General features: G+C 40.3%; 1 protein-coding gene across 2 annotated transcripts in view; it reads left to right on the plus strand.

Annotated features, from left to right (window-relative positions):
- Positions 1–16,106, plus strand: part of glceb (glucuronic acid epimerase b) — a 54,543-nt gene extending 38,437 nt beyond the window's left edge. For both annotated transcript variants that reach the window (XM_040045441.1, XM_040045440.1), the window contains 3 exons: positions 6,078–6,323; positions 12,608–12,900; positions 13,333–16,106. In XM_040045441.1, the coding sequence (XP_039901375.1) occupies positions 6,078–6,323; positions 12,608–12,900; positions 13,333–14,064 (1,271 nt within the window). In that variant the 3' untranslated portion in view covers positions 14,065–16,106. The remainder of the gene's footprint in view (positions 1–6,077; positions 6,324–12,607; positions 12,901–13,332) is intronic.
- Positions 16,107–17,872: the final 1,766 nt, after the last annotated feature.

Here is a 17,872-nt window from a genome sequence, read left to right on the forward strand (position 1 = left end):
AAAGACACCCGCAGGTTGCCTTACACGGTACAAAATGTTTCATCAACATTGTTGTTTGTTGGGGAGAAAACTTACAAACATACAGTGCAGCACTTCAGAGTCACACTGCTAGCGACCGAAGATTTATGTAAATTTGACAAGCTGAACTCATTCTGTACTGTACAGAAGACACTGCATGCGATTGATTGACAATGGTCTACAGCCACTCAAGACCCAGAACACAAAGCGCTGTAAGAAAGGAAAAAAAAAAAAGCATGTAAAATTCCACCCAAAAACATCAGTGAAACAGCGAGACGGCGAAAGGTGAACCTTGGAAGGTTTTCAACCATAATCTGCCTTTTTAAGGTTGTGCCACAGCACCTCAATTGGATTCAGGTCAGGACTTTAACTAGGTCGCTCCAAAGTATTCATTTAGTTTTTCTAAAGCCATTCAGCCTTTACTGGTGTGTTTTGGTCACAAACAGATGGCCGGATATTCTCCTTCAAGATGTTTTGGTAGACAGCCAGAATTCATGGTACCATGGTACCATTACCAGGTCCTGAGGCAGCAAAACAGGCCCAGACTACCACCACCACAATATTTTATCACAATATTAGCTTTTGTCACATCAGTCCAGAGTATTTTCGCAGATCTCTCAGGGATCATCAAGATTTTTTGTCTTTGTGTTCTTTTTGGTCAGCAGTGCTTTTCTCCTTGAACTCCCTTTTTCCTAATCTCTTTCTTATTGTTGATTCATGAACTTTGACCTTAACTGAGACATTTGAAAGCCTGTGGTTCTTTAATGATGTTCTGGGGTCTTTTGTGACCTCCTGGATGAGTTGTCATTGTCCTCTTTGAGTAATTTTGGTTGGCTGTTCACTCCTAGGACGTTTCACCACTGTTTCAGATTTTCTCCATTTGTATATAACGGCTCTCACCATGATTCACTGAAGTCCCAAAACCTTAGAAATGACTTTGTAACCCTTTCCAAACTGGTAGATGTCAGTGACTTTGTTTCCCAGGTGTTTCTTTAGATCGTGGCATGAGGTGCTGCTTTCGGAGATCTTTTAGCCATCTTCACTTTGTCAGACAGGTTCTGTTTAAGTGATTTCTTGATTCAGCAGGTCTTTCAGTAATCAGGTTTGAGTGTCTTTAGTGAAACTAAACTCAGCTTTCCAAAGAATGTGGGTAATTAGAGTTAATTCATGATTTAACAAGAGGAGGGATTACTTTTTCAAACAAGACCAGATAGGTTTGGATAACTTTTCTCCCTTAATCAATGAAATCTTCATTTAAAAACTGCAACATGTATTTACTCTTGTCATCGATGTCTAATATTAAAATTTGTTTGATCATCTCAAACATGTAAGTGTGGCAAATATTCAATATACTAGGAAATCAGGACAGGGGCAAAAAATTTTCACACCACGGTAGTTATAATACTCTGCAGTAACACAACCTTAAATCACGTTCTGTCTAATTTTTGTCTGGTATATTTTTTCCACCTTCCACTATCCTCTCCTATGTTGATTGTTTTGGTGCAGACCAACGTCACTCCAATATATGCACAAGAAAAGAGCCCTTAAAAAATAAAAAAATATATATAGTAGGGGTGCAACGATACTCGTATCGATATTGAACCGTTCGATACAGTGCTTTCGGTTCGGTACTCATATGTATGAACAATACAAAATTTTTAATTTATATTATCAACTTTTCTTCTGACGATGCTCTCTGTGTTGAGCGCTCAGTGGATCTGCGTTCGACTACTCCGCCTAGGCTACACTGTCGAGCGCAGATCCACTGAGCGCAGCGCAAGCTAGCAAGGCAGAAGCTAAGCTCGTTGCAACATGGCAAATTGAACCTCCCCCACCCTCATTCAGATCTGGCGTTTGGAACTATTTTGGTCTTCATGTGAAGTATGACCCTGAAGGTAAGCGCGTTATGGACTAAAGTAAAAGCAGTATGTCGGATGTGCCACGCAATGCTCAATTACATTGGTGGGAACTAGTGCGTTAGCGCAGTTTGCTCGTTAACGTGTTGACGCCGTCCAGCCCCATGCACGGGGCGATCCGCGGTAGCTCGTTAACGGAGATTTGCAGTGTTGTGGCGTTAACGTCATTTCAACGAGATTAACGCTGACAGCACTAGTGGGAACACAACGGATATGACTGCACATTTACACCGACATCATCCTAGTGCAAAGACAAGTGGAAGCAGACAAAAACAACAAGCACGCATGCTACAAACTTTACCCGAGTCATTTAGACAGCCGTTAGCACATGATTCTCCTTATGGGGACCTGATATGTTTAATATGCTGCTGAGAATATAGCCCAGAAGAAGCGGATAGTATAGCTTTTATTTTGGAAAGAGACATTTCTCTGTAATAAACTCTCTTTTCCAAAGATGAGCGATTTCTCGATCAGATAGATTAATTATTTTATTACTTTGTTGTTTCAACAACATTAAATTTGAAAAATGTATATTTTAATTATAATATATATTTATAATTTTAATAAATGACAATTTAAAAAAGCATGAACATTTTTGTGTATCGAAAAAATATCGAACCGTGACACCAAAGTATCGAACCGAACCATGAATTTTGTGTATCGTTGCACCCCTAATATATATATATATATATATATATATATATATTATTCCTAAACGTTTTATGACCTTTTCAAACAGCCATTTTATTACTTGCACACTGTGCCCATACGTACGTGACACTTGATATATTTTACCTAGCACCTGCGCACACTCACTAATAGATACTTCTACTACTTGGATGAATTTTCTCTGAAAAGAATCTAGGATATTGGTGCAAACCAGTGTGATGTATCAGACAGTTACTCCACAGAAGCCATAATATAATTCAGTCAAGTAGACTGAACAAGTTGATCTGTGTCCTGACAAATTAAATCAAAATACAGTTTGGAGTCATTCTTTTGATCTGTGTAATTATCCACCAGCCTTCCACCTACAGCATATGCTGCATTTAGAGCAGATTCTTTTACACACTTGCAGAAATTGTAATGTCCATGTGAATAAACAGAAAATCATTTCCCTTAAGTGCTTCTTGATGTATTCAGCTCAAATACACAGCCATGATGCAAAAATTAAAGCTGCATTAAGCCTTTTTTAGTTATCATACAGTAGAATTGCAACAAAACCTCACAGAAACACAACCTTAATATATCATTCATTTATTAAGTTGTTAGTAACTGTTTTCTACTTTATTTAAGCTCCCAGCAGAAAAGGAGCAACATGAAAATCCCACTGGCATCATATTTTTGACAAACTGAGAAAGAAGGCACTTGAATATTCAGATATATTTATTTTCTTTAGCTCCGCTTTAGGCAACCACCAACTCCTGAGGAAAACATCTTTACCTTTAGCTCCTACATGCTGAATGTTCTCCATCAATGTACTTTGGCTGTCTTGACAGTGAGTTATTCTGAGGTGTTTTATAAAAGAAATATTTCATTTAGACAAAGCTAAAATCTGCAAAAGTGCTTGAAATCCCTCTAAGTTCAGCACAACAGCAAGTTACAAATTACCGGTGGTGGTTCACTGTTTAATATTAAAGAAATGCTCAGTGGAGCTTACATATTCCTGACCTGGTAGAGGTCAAAAACAAAGCTTTTGTTTGGTTTTTTTTAAATGAGAGAAAAAAAATTGTATCAGTTTTCCTCTCCGTGTAAATTCCAGTAGGCGTCGAGCCTCAGAGCCTACTGCAATTTACAGACCAATCTTTTTCTAGAAAAGTCTGCTCTTTGGAGTCCGCAAAATATATGGAGGCTTAACAGTCATTTCCATATGGATTACTTGGTGTTATGCAGTGGGTAGCACAGCGTTAGGATTTTGACAGTCATTTTCCTTAAGTTGTCAAGGGAGATGCCGGTAACAAGCCAGGCAGGGAGTTAAGGCATGGAAGTGTGTGTGTGGGAATGTATAAATGCGTGCAAGCTGTCTTTCTGGGCTCTTATTTATGGACAGTATAGTGAATATCAGTTCTTGGGGCATCACTGCATCCTTTGTGCTTATCTCTTGAAATCTAAACATTAAAATAAGTTCCTGACAGGTTATTAACAGAGTTCAGAACATCGTTGGATCAAAGACACCACATGAACTTGTTCAGTGCCTCCTAACTTGTTTTTACTGCCATCCAAAATTAAGAGGAGGAGGATAATTGGAGCAGTCAGATGGCACGTATTTATTGAAGCCGTGTGCCCCCGATTAATGTTAGCTATTAAAAATATTTTAGTCGTGCATGTTGCGACCCACTAATGCGTGAACTTTTTAACACAAGAAAAATGAAGTGCATCGTGATAAAGCTGTTATAAAGCATAACTGTTAATTTAAGCGTGCCTCACAGGGTTCAAAGCACGTAATTGAGTGGTATGGGTGGGGGTGTTGGCGGAAGAGCTTCAGCTCTGCTTGACCTGCTGCAGCAAGGACGGACTGCTCACACAACTTATTGATGGCCACTTCTATGTCACGTTGACTTTTGAAAGGGGAACCATGAGTGCAGGCACGTGGAAAATCCTCTGTGGATCGGCGTGAATGTGTGCAGCTAGGCTGCGCTGGAAACACTGCGGGGAGCAGCTGAAAATTGTGCCACATTTTCTGCCTGTCAGTGTGACTGCCAGTCTGCAGTTAAGAAGAAGAATTCTCTCTGAAATAATTCTTCACACTTACGCACATGCAGCCCATGAAATGTAAGCTATTAATCTCTTAAGAGCTATTTGTGTCAAGTTTTCTGCGTGCAGAAGTAGACTGTAAACAGAACATGTGGTCAGACCCCTGCGAGTGTGCTTCGTAATGGATGGGCAGCCATTGGTTACTAATACCTGTGTTTTTGAATAGAACATCAATAAGTCCTTGTTGCTGCATTAACTCCTGGTGCAGTGTTTGGGAGCCCTGTGCGGAGGATCAATCGAGGTGGAGAGGTTTCGATAAATCTCCTTGCTGCCAAGTAAAAGGAAGAATTGTGTGTTGAATAAAAGGAGAATAATTAGAGTTTCTTTGTGTATTTAATGGGGGTAAGAACTGAAAGACTGCTGCATGATCCTACTTTGACCAGAGTGTGCCTGTATGTGTGCAAATGGATTCTTTCCTTTCTACGTGCGTGAATAATCATCCATTGTCTTTTTAACTGCTGTTGAAATTGCCTGCTCTTTTTTTTTTCCTTCTTATTTGTGAGCTGAGTTTTATGTGCACAGGGTCCTAAAAAGTCATTTCAGTCATAAAAAGATTGAGCTTCCTTCCTGAGTTGGTGTCGGGCAGCTGGACTTCTACACTGTACAAGAGGAGATACTAAAATGGACCTGCTATGTATGCGGTGGTGATTAGTTTAGAAGGAGGCGGCATATTGTCAGCCCTAATCTGAGTTTATTACATTCTTCTTAGAAAGATGAGGTTTGGGTAGCACGTGTGCATTCCCTGTCACAAGGTCTTAAAATGAGCTATCTGTTAATCAGTGATTCTCCTGGCTGAGCTATTTTTGGCTGCATGAACATGGAAGCTCGCCTCCAGTGAAATGCAATAGATTAGGTTGAATTTCACCACACAGTCTAATCATTTATTGTAGCTGGTGGCATTTATTTTCTAACCTTTTTCTTCTTCTCTTAAACAATTTTTTTTGTTTTGTTTTTGTTTTACTAAAGGAGTATTTTTTTTTTTATTGCCCTAGTCGGCCTCTAGTCTCCAGGAGATGAGAAGTTCTAAAATTTATAGTGTTTGTATTAATATTTAATTTTGGACCAGTTTCTTTTTATACTGTGGTTATGAACTCGGTGTCATGCTGCACTTAACAGATTTAGTCATTCTTCAACAAAGTTAAAAAAAAAAAAAAAGTAAGGCAATGTTATGACAAGTGCCATCTTAAAAAGAACATCTGCTTGAAATAAACTGCAAAGAGCTTAAAAGAAAACCCAGCTTATCATGTCAGCCAAGATTAAGAACCATCGCTGTGCTTCATAAAAGTTCCAGCCAGTTTTAAAGCGACTGCACTTCTTGCATATCAGGCTATTTCCAGTATTTATTTAACATTAATATCCTCCTTTTCTTCCTTCTTTCTTTCCACCCAGGTGTGCCTCTGTCCACTCAGTGGGGCCCTCAGGGCTACTTTTACGCCATCCAGATTTCCCAGTACGGTTTGAGCCATTACAGCAAAAACCTGACCGAGCGCGCTCCCCACGTTGATGTCTATGACACGGCCGAGGAGAGGGACAGCCGAGCCAACGCCGCGACCTGGAGTGTACCGAAAGGTTGCGGGCTCAGCCGCGTCTATGACAAGACCAGGGCTACCTCCGTGCGGCAGTTCAGCGCTCCAGGTATTTAAGCCTTCCATTAGCCCAGATGGCCTCTGGGCAAGAAGCTTATCTCGTGTTAACTGTGGCTGTAGCAAGCATCCCCTGAGGACAGGATGATAGTCTGCAGTGAGTCAGCGCCACAGGAAGAGTACGCTGACAGGCTGTCTGGTCTGACAGTGGACCCACAGCATAATGATATTCTTAGACAGTGTGATGGTTAAAGAAGCACACATTTCATCCTGTTTTGTCCTATTAATCAGACACTGAAATTGCAGCTGGTGTTAGAGACAAAAACATTTTGATGAGATTAGTTCAGTTTTTTCCCTCTCTGGTAAAACATAAATATGTAAATGTAGGTGTTGAAATGGAACTTCACCATCTTTATTAGTCGCAGGCAAAATAAAGCCATTATAGGTTATTGTGTTCTTTGTAAGGACTTGTTTTATGTCACTTTTTGTTAACACAAGAGTACTTATACCATTTAAAAAGGAGCTATTTCCTGCCAGGACCTGTTGTAGCAGTCAGTATAAAAAGTATCTGTTTTAGCCTATTCAAAGTACATTTCTACTAGACTGTATGTGGGTATTTCCATTGCATGTGTTAATAAACATATGTAGAATAGATTAACCCTTTAAAGCAAATTGTTTTTAATGCTGATTTGCCTACTATATTAGTACCAGCATTAATAGCTGTGAAGCTAATGGTAGTTCACTATGCTGCAGTGGCAAGCTAGTGTCACTGAGTGGTCATCAGATAACTGCCACACTGTCAGAAGTGATGTATTAATGATTTTATCACTGTTGCCCAGAGTTTATTCATCAACAATTAGTTTTTAATGCTTAATTAAAATGTATTTTAGTAACACAGTACTAGCAGTATCATAACAGAATGTGTTATTAATAATATATGAAGGCTCGTGATAAGTGAAGGCTACCGAAGACGTTTTCTCTGTTTGTTGTCGAGGTTTCAGTGAGATTTGAATGTTGCAGTAAGAACCGCAGCAGAGACTGATGAATATTAACATATACTGCCTATTTCTCCATAAGTGCTTAGTTAATAGGGCTTCAGAAAATGGAGAATTTCATCACTTGTAATAAAACAGACTGAATAATGGGGCTGTCCTTGCTGCCATTTCGCACTGTTTCAACTATGAGGAATCTAATTTCATTCAGCTCACTCACTCATATGGCCTTCTCTCTTATGCATCTAAAAATTGATCTATAAAAAGGGGTAAAAAAGAAAAAAAAAGAAAAAGGAACAAGTCTCCCACGTCATGTTTTTACATTGTTCCAAACAGAGTTGTATTGAGGGCTGCAGCATGTGGTGGGTATGGATAAGATACTGCAAGTTTGAGCAGGCGACTCTTATTCTCACCGTGTGGTTGACTTGGAGGAGACGCGGTGCCATTTAGGGAGAAATAAATTGCTGTTACATCTGCTTCAGAGTACGCCTGAATAATTTCATGTATGCATATTTAGACTGAAATTGTTGATCTAAGAGTGCTTAGACTGTAGCTTGTATTATGATTTATTAACTCTCTGTGACGTATTTACTCAACTCTTGTCATGTCGTGTTAATCCTGTGAGTCGGCAAATTAAGAAAAAAAAAGGAGACTCGGCTGGTGCTTGATTAATGTGCTCTTCTGTGTAGCTTTACACTCAGTTTTAGATTCTTTGTAGAAGTACAAACATTAACAAACGACCTTATGTTTGTTTCAGATAAGCTTGCAGGTAGCACAAAGTTATTGGATTTAACACTGTAAAGAAAACTAGTGAGCACAGATGCTCCCACAGAACCATTAATCTTATGATTTAATACTTGTCACAAATATGTTAGTACATTTATTTCAAATTGTTTCAGTTTGTTATTTTATTTTTTTTGCAAGAGTTTATAGTTTAAAATTGGAAGTGTGAGAATAGTCTGAGAATCCTAGGGGATGATAAATATAGAGGATCCCTTGGGAATGCTGCAATATGGGCGTCTTTCTCGACACTATACTTTACTATCGAAGACAGCACTGCACCTGAGATGTTCACTCTGTAGCATACCTTATTCCAACGACGATCTAACAACAAGCACAAAATGCACAGTGTGAAACGGCAGCTATGCACTGGCTGTTGTAAAAGTCACATTTGCAGAGTATCTCTATAATAAAAGCATCAACCACTGACACAAATAATATTCCCAGGAAAAGCAGGATTTGCACGGGCTAATGTTCATTTAGGTTAACTGTAAGGTAGCAGAGCATGAAACGGTGGTCTCAGCTAAGCCTGGGGACTCCAAAAGTGTTCTTTTGCTTTGGGATTCACACTGATGCTCAAATAAATACTCTTACCAGCTTGATAAATGTTCTATTTCATGTGTCTAAAACGAAAAAAAAAAAAAAAACATCAGCTGATAGGAGATTTTTAAGTCGCCAAATATAAGATAAGATAAACTTTAATATCAGTAATGGTCTTAAAACTTGGTCAGGCTCTATTGTTAACACATGATCAGACTCTAGACAATGCAGTGTTTTCTGTTATTATGTTGTGAAACAGGAAATGCAGCACCACTGTGCATCTTTCGAGTGGTAAATTAAAGCTCTACTCATCAGATTGGTTGTTACAGTAAAGATTGGAGATCTTGGCCTAGTTTTAGAGCTTTAAAGTGACCGAGGCCAGGAGATAGCTGGCAGAGTTATTTTGGGGATTGGAAGAAGTCAACATCTTATACCCGGTGCTGACTGTGAGCTGTCTTTATTCTCCTCTGATCTCCTGCTGATGTTTCCAGGACACACTCTCCGTCCTCTGCCGAGCTCCTGTCTCTACAGTAATCCCCCCCCCCTTCCACTTTCAACCTCTCATCATCACCAATTTCTTTTTTTCCACCACCCTCCACTTTTTTCTCCCTGCTGCTTGCTCACTTTGCTTTAAAGCTCAGCTCACCATTATTGCTCTTTCCTACCTTGACTTCACGTTATCATGATCATTTCTCACTAAGTAGCCTTCATTCTCCATTAATCTTCCCTGTCTGCTCCAGATTTCTGTCAGTCTTCCACCTCTGTTGACTTATTTCCACCCACTTATCGCCCCTCAGCACTCCTGTGCTTCCTAAACATTGCAGTCATATTTCCCCAATCCATTCTGATGCCTTATTCTTGTCTCTCATCAAACTTTCCTCATTTTCTTCCTCTGCTGTCAGTTTTCCTTTCTGTCTCTGCCTCCCTACACTTCCTCCTCCTACTCCCTTCTTCCTGTTGCAGTCCTTTTTTTTTTCTTTCCTCCTTACTGTATCTAGGGCACGAGTGTTGAGCAATCTCTCCAAGCCTCTGACAACTGGATCAATCGTCAGTCCCCTGATAATAACCTACCATCCACCATCTGCACTTTCCTGCCCAAATGCTGTCTGCCACTGAGCACCTTTATTTTCTCAATCCCCTTGTGGTTGGTTGATAGTTCAGAAATGCATTTTGTTCCCCTGATAAGGTGGAATCATGCTATCAAAGAAAAATGGCTTTTGTGGTGCGTGCAGACAACCCTGCGCGGGTATCTGCGGTACCATCTGCATGGCAACTTTGGCACGAACAGTGCCATCCTTTGTGACCGCAACGAGTCACCCTCCATCCAGACTTTTACTGTATCATTACTGTCATGTTGAGACCGGTTAAAGAGCAGCCTAGTCCCTCGGCAAAAGAGCAGCGACTACATACACTTACTAGTTTTGCTACAGAAACAGTGTTACTCATGAGAAATGGCTAATAGCTACACTGCTTGTAGGATAAGCATTATGGTTGACATGTCTCAGATTAGTACAGAGCCATGGTTTCACTTTAGTAAATACTTAATAATAATGTATGTAGATGGAGTGGAAGAACAGCTAACATCAGCTACATGAGGTTTAGTGATGATACTGAACCACAGTCCGCTTACTTTGTCTTTTTTTTAATGTATGAACACAAAATATCCTTTAAAGAATTTTTCTTCCTTTTTCAACCAAACCCAGTCAGTGATCTAATAAATATGTCAGTCAATAATAACTGCTACCACAATCTGATTTCATGCTTCGAACAGGACAAGTAGTTTTTCCCAGATCAGCGGGGATCATTTAGGTTGGTTACCTTCCAGCAGCTGCTCTTTGCTCCATTACATCCTTGCAAATCTTGGTGTTTTTTTTTGTTTTTATTTTAATTGTTATAGTCCTATTTTGTGAGCGCTCTTGATGAGAAGTCGCCCACCTCTCGTCTGATGGCTGAATGTGAGGCTGCAGAGATAAGAGATGTGGCGTTTGCATTTGAGCAGCTTAAAAACAGCTCTGATAGAGGTGAAGGAGACTGAACTGTAAACGGTGGATTCGACATCAAAAGCGGTAGCGCCGGGTCACAGGCGTGAAACGTCTTTCTTTGAATCCTTTGTGGATTATTAAACAATCTGAACCCATCACAGGAAAAAGACTGCAACTATACCGAGAGATTATCCTGCATGTAAATACTTTGAGGTGGTGTTGCAGAGAAAGGTGTGATTTTCAAAAAAGTCTTTAGAATTGTATCTTTTCATATCAAAGTCAACAGTGTCTGTCGTGGCTGAGTATTTATCGAGATCTTCTAGGGTCTTGGAAAAATGCTGTTTGCTCACAATCCCCGTGCAAAATAACACAAAGTTTCAAAGAAGAATGGTGCGGGGGAATTTCAGAGCATTAGGTGTAAAGCTGCTGAAGAGCTTTCTGCACAGACTGAAGACTGAAGTAACCAAAGAGGAATTTTCTCACAGTTTGGGGGAAAAAAACTGACTGATTAATCAATATCGAAAAAAAAACTGTTTGCAGTCCTAAATACATTAAAACTTTCCAAAAAAACACCCCTTATTATTGTTTTTTAATTAAATTTGCTGTTTTAGCTGTGCGTGTGCTGTAGTGATGGAAAAATCACACTTCCATCGATTGTTGTCTCGTCACTTGTCAGGTCTTTTGTTGTCCGCACATGTACTGCAGGCACTGTGCACGCTTTCAAGTGTTCGTCTCACACACTCGGTCATGTACACAAGCGTGATTTACACGGGCGTATTTCTAGCCGCGTGTCATCCCCGTCTCCAGACTTATTGCTAAACAGCTAGGGAGCCCGAGCGGTGGAGGTGGAATCTCGTCTATATTCCCTGCCCATCCTTTATTGATGGCAGAGTAATCACAGGGCCAGAGTACAAATCCACTTACTCTCTGCATTGCCTTAAGTAATGGATTTATGAGTGCATTAAAGAGCCGTAGTCATCCAGAGGCCCCTGCCAGACTGTCTCTCTCCTTCATTCTCTTCCTGATCGACTGTCTTTGAGCCTCACTAGGCCTCATCTGCTTCTGCTTTCTCAGCGTATGTGATGTGAGATCTCTCCGTCTTCTGATTTCAATTGTCTCCTCACTATTGGCTCATTTTCACCCTTTCCCATCTAGGCCTGGCTTTAAGAGCTCTTGTGTGAGCCATCACTCCATTACTCTCCTTTTCCTTGACTTTTTGACCCGTTCTCTTCTTTATCCTTGGAGGAGCCTCGATTAGAAAACATTCTCCTCGTTTTTTTTGTTGTTTTTCTGCTGTGCACACCAAAGAGTAAGGCAAAAGCAGAGATCATTCTTGAACCGCTCGCTGCTTCGGGGTCTTGAAATGAAGTCGGAGCTGAACTATAGTGACACAAAGGTGATCCAGTGTCAGAGGTGGCAGTGTGGAAAGTAAAAATCATCCGAGTTTCTACTTTGAGCTCTGACTGGAGGAGATGCGGGGATGCAAATAGAGAAGTTGCAATATATCAACTTCTTCTTTCACTCTGTTGTTCCCTCATGCTGCTCCTCTATTCCTTTCCACACTGTCTTCTCTCTCCTCTCTGTCCTCCTTATTAAGCTCAGTGTGCAGACACAGCCGTACTGCACATCCCAGGAGAAGCGTGCGTGTGTGTGTGTGTGTGTGTGTGTGTGTGTGTGCACTGTCTCTCTGACACACGCACAAACAGCAAGGAACATCACACGGGTAATAATACAAAATCCAGGGTAGTTAAAATGTTAAGCTTCTGACCAGTGATTGATTTTAAAGTAGGCTCATTGTGATTGATCATTGAGAGTATTAAAAAAGGAAGAAAAAAGATGAGCCATTATATAAACAGACCACCAGAGGAGTGTATTAAGAGACAGACTCGGATTTAAAAAGCTTCCAGTAAACTAAAAATAGCACGTTATCAGCCAGTAATCATCAAGTTCTTAAAGAAGTCAGTCAAATGAGACCAAGTGTCTTTGAATAAATGTTGTTAAATGTTTTTTTCTCCCATCCCACTCACTTCCCATTACCACAGACTCCTCCGAAGGCGTGTCCCTCCAGATGGGCAACTCCAAAGACTTCATCCTCAGCTTGGACCTCAAGTTTATCTCCAACGGCAGCGTGTCTGTAATCCTTGAAACCACAGAGAAGGGCCCTCCCTTCACAATCCACTACGTGACCAGCACACAGCTCATCGCCTTCAGAGAGCGTGACATCACCTACGGGATTGGACCGCGAACCGCTTGGAGCACTCTGACCCGGGATCTGCTCACCGACCTCAGGAAGGGCGTCGGGCTGTCCAACACCAAGGCTGTTAAGGCCACAAAGGTCCGTTCAACTCAAAGCGCTGGTTCAAAAAGCACCTCTGCTCAAATATTTGTGGTCTAGTGACGATGCACTAGCAGCTGGGATAATTAGTTGATTAGTTGAACTGGCAGCTCTCATTTTAAAAGCAAAAGTTCCACAAAAAAACCCTTTAATGTACTTTTTGTACATTTTTCACTACTTTCTCACATTTTATAGAAAACAGTCCATTAAGGAAGTATAGTTACATTTACGGTGATGTATGCATTTCATTATCAAAGCTACTTACAAGTCTTTGCCACTTGTATTGTGTCAGAGGGTTTCTTTGTGTTAGATTTAACTCCATGTATGTGAACTAAATACTGTTATTATTTGGCTTTATGAAGACTAAATCTGCAGTATGTAGAACTCATGAATGCCAAGTCCTAACTCCCTTCATCTACTGTCTCTTTTCAGATTATGCCCAGACGTGTGGTGCGATTAGTCCTGCATGGGCGTGGATTTGTTGACAACATCACCATCTCCACCACTGCGCACATGGCCGCCTTCTTTGCCGCCAGCGACTGGCTGCTGCGCAACCAGGACGAGCGAGGCGGATGGCCTATCATGGTCACCCGTAAACTAGGCGAAGGCTTCAGACCTCTGGAGCCCGGCTGGTACTCGGCCATGGCTCAGGGCCAGGCCATGTCCACCCTTGTGAGAGCCTACCTCCTCACCAAGGACCAGGCGTACCTCAACGCTGCCCTGAAGGCAGTAGGACCTTATAAGGTGCCTTCAGCACAGCATGGGGTCAAAGCTGTGTTCATGAACAAGTATGACTGGTATGAAGAATACCCCACCACACCCAGCTCCTTTGTGCTCAACGGCTTCATCTACTCCCTGCTGGGGCTCTACGACTTGACTGAGACAGCTGGAGAGAAGCTCGGCAGGGAGGCAGGGCAGCTGTTCAGCCGCGGCATGGAGTCGCTGAAGGCCATGCTGCCGCTCTTTGACACCGGGTCTGGGAGCATTTATGACCTGCGTCACTTCATGTTGGGCACTGCGCCCAACTTGGCTCGCTGGGACTATCACACCACGCACATTAACCAGCTACAGCTGCTGGCATCCATAGACAACTCCCCCATCTTCAAGGATGTGGTCAAGCGCTGGAAAACCTACTTAAAGGGGATTCGTGCCAAGCACAATTAGACTAAACTCCAACCCACACACTATAAAGGCTGAGATGAGAAGAAGATCGATATATTCTGTGCGACTGAAGGAATGAATGAGCGGCCTATGCTCGCGTGCACGTCCCAGATCTGGTTGAAGTCCAAAATCTGAAGTATGAGTTTAATCAGCTGAAGCTCTCAATACTCTCTCGTGTGCTCTGTTGCAGGTTTTTTAATTTCTGCAACATCCACTGTAGCTCTCCTCTCCCTGTTTCTTTTCTTTTCCTTCCTCTCTTGAGTTAGTGTTTGTAGTTATGCACAAACCTCATTTCAAAGTGAGAGTGTCTGCATTCAGGAAGAAAGTGTGTATGTGTTCGTGCGCGTGTGTGCGTTTTTAAAAAGAATATATGACATTGGTGAAAGATTAAAAACTCTGTGAATCACATTTCAGACATTCTTCGATGCATCCAGCACATTTTTCTTCTGCGATTGTATTTTTTTTAACGTCATTTCAGATTAAAGTTTATTAAAACAAACTGTATATAACAGAATATATTATAAATTATTTGAAGGAGAACGTTGCCAAAAAACAAAAAAGCGCATCTTTTCAATATATAAGAAGCATTCGAATATTTCACCACAACAACATTTTTAATGCAAACCCTTCAATACTAAACAGTTTTAAATTACAACGCAGGACTTTTTTTAAAGTGTCTCACATTTAATGTTTGGTTAGAGATGTTTATTAGAGAATTCATCCCTTTGTGGAAATGCTAGAAAATCAAACGTTTTATGATTCTGTCTAAACACAGATTAATGTTAGCCAATAATTATAGTATTATGTCTTTAGTAGATTTATCTTTTCCCCTCTAAAGTAAATGTGAGGCTTCTGTTAAGCTGCTTGAAAGCTGCTCTGAGTAATAATCGAGCTAGTTCTCAGTAGCAATGTGATTGTTCCTGTGGTATTCACTGAGATAAATCAATGCAGCCCTGCAATAATGCTTAAAAATGAGGAAGTCATCATAATTAGCTGTCGCTTCTGTAATGTTGCTACCTGTATCCGATGGTCAGGCAGTGATACCACTGTGTAACCGTTTTTGTTCAAGGTTGCAACTTCACATATGATTAACTTTGAGTTCAGCGTGTTTATTAACACATGTGTGTCCCATGTGAGAAATCCCAGCTGGCTGAATTTAAGACCAGGATAAATGCTCGCTTCTTTTCAGCTGCACAATCTAAAGTTTTGTTTCAAAAAGGAAAAACTGTGTTTCCTACTTACACGCGTGATCGCAGGCCTGAACGAGGCTAAACGTTTAATACTAGATTAACCAAGAGGCATCAGTTAAAAGGTGATACTAATGTGAAACTTTAAATGCCAAACTCCAGCTCCCCATGGAACCGTCATTGTTATAATTTCAGATCTGTGTTTTTTTTTCTTGGTGTGAATATCAGCACCGTCAGTCGTAGTCACATTTTAATTCATTCTTGTGCCCACCCTCCTCGTTCCCCTCCTCCTTTTTGACCTTTTCAGCTCTTTGTTTACTCGGGAACTCGTCTGAAAAGCCTTTCTTCTGTAACTCATACTTGGAACATGATAATTGCAGGATACAAGCGTAGGTGGTGTAGATGTCTCTGTTGTGTATTGGAGGAGATGAACGTGGGCAGCAGAAGCACAGCTGCATCTCACTACAATGTTAATTCACACCATTTAAATAGACAATGCCAGGAAGTACTAAAGCTGGAGGTAAATTCCTGACGAGCATGCAAAGGCTCGGTCCCAGCAGGCTCTCGTTGCTCCTCTCAGCCGCTGCGAGTGCATGAACTCGGCGTTTTTAATCTGAGCGCTGCCCTGTTGACCGCCGAGCGCAGAGAAAGAGGCCTGCCTGTGCTCGAACAATTCACCCGGCTAATAGGCTGGAGAGCCTGTTCACGGTACAGTCGCTGCTCACGGATGAGTCAGCGTTCACCGGCATCGTACTCACAAACAACACAAAGCAGAGCCCTCAGCAACAATGAGGCTTTCATTGATCCAGCTTTGAAGATTTAAAGAAGCAGCAGATTGGTTTCTTCTGAATCCTGTTTTAAAAAAAATATATAACGCCAGTTTTTGGAGACAAAAATCGTTTTCCCACAAAGCCAGCGTTTCAGGTTGTTTGAGTTTGCACTGGCAGGACAAAAATACATCCAAGTTCCCTTTTTCCAAACGATTAACAAATCCTGACTTGAGTAGAAAGGCAGAACACAATAATGCACATTTAAACATCAAGTTTAATCACAAAAAAAACGTTTGGTTCTCAAAACAATGGTTCTAATGTGTAAGCATGTCTCTAATCTATTTGTTATATAACCCTGCTTTGTCATTTATTGTTTTTGTACTCTTGTTTTATAATTGAAAAATTACAACTGTGTCCAATAAAAGGGGAACCTTATAACTTTTAACATTTATTTTCCATCAATCTTTTTTTTTTCAATGATGATTATATTCATTTTTATTCATTTTTCTCCTTTATAGGTTGTGGGAATGTTTATACCATAAAAGATGTTTGAGATCTTTGGATAATCTGTTAGGGTTTTTCTTTTTGTTGTTGTTGTTGTTGTTTTTGCTGATTCTAGTTTTCTTTACTTCCTGTTGGCTTTTTCTTCCTGTAAACACTTGCATAATTTATACACGACGAGCAGAAATATGTCCGTTGAGGGCGGGGGTGGGGAGGGGGGTAACGTTCAGGAGTAGAAGTCTTTGTGTGAGAATAACGAGCTCCATGTTGTTTATACCAAAGTCATTGATTCGAGTGTATTTGTATATTTTTGTGCAAAAACCGGCTTCCATTCAGCATTTTAATGATGTAAAGTCTCCTTGGAGATGTCATGGAGAGACACTGCCTTTTGAGAAATGCTACTTTTTCAGATGTAGGTTGAGTAGATATGTAAATGCTTATTGTAAAAGGGGTTGTGTGCAACTAGAGATTAGTGTTTAGTAAGCTACTGTTTAAAGGGAAATGAGCCAATAGCTGCAGGTTCTCCTTGAGTTTTTTTATTTTATTTAATTTTATTTCTTTTTTTCCTCTGCAGAGGAATAAGAGTTTTTCTAGTTAGACAAAAGCACAACTGTCGGTTATCGTCACATGAGTTTAGTTGTATTTCTCTTTTATGGATTACTTTTTTCCTTTTCAGGACAATGTGCAACGCCTTCATTAAGAAAGCTGCTATTGTTATTCACTGTGTAACAGGTATGAGAGCTTCTTTCTCCTCATTTCAGTGGTACCCTCTCCTCTGTCTCTACACTCCTTGTTTCAACACGTCAGCAAATGGCCACTGAGGTCAAATGTGATTTATGCAATAAAATGTTTACTGGGGTCGTGACACCACGAGAGACCCAGAGTTGTTGTACAGACTTTGCAACCGAAGCACAATGTGCAAATGCTACCATTTTTTTAGTCCAATGAAGAGAGGTGTTTATATACAGAGTAAATCTTTGTGCTTTAAGGTTTTGCTTTTTAAAGATGTAAAAAAAATAAAAATAAAATAATAATAAAAAAAAAAATCAATAAATAAAAGCATTTTTTTTCTTAAATTCCTGGTTTGTTTTGTTTTTCAGAAGTTTCACATGAACACGCAGCCTAATGAAGAATAGATAAAGAATAGATATGTCTAATGAAGCCATAGATTTATGCAATTATCAATCAGTTGTCGATAAATGGTGATCGGTTTTAGCCATTTATCAGTTTCCAGATTTCTAGAAAATATAAAAACATTTATTGGTTGTAGCTTTTCATTTCTGACAGTTTTATATATATTTTTTTCCCTCATATTTGATTAACAACTGAATATATTTGATTTGTAACGTAAAG

The sequence above is a fragment of the Simochromis diagramma genome, unplaced genomic scaffold (assembly GCF_900408965.1).
Source record: "Simochromis diagramma unplaced genomic scaffold, fSimDia1.1 OVJJ01000079.1, whole genome shotgun sequence".
Lineage (NCBI taxonomy): Eukaryota > Metazoa > Chordata > Actinopteri > Cichliformes > Cichlidae > Simochromis > Simochromis diagramma.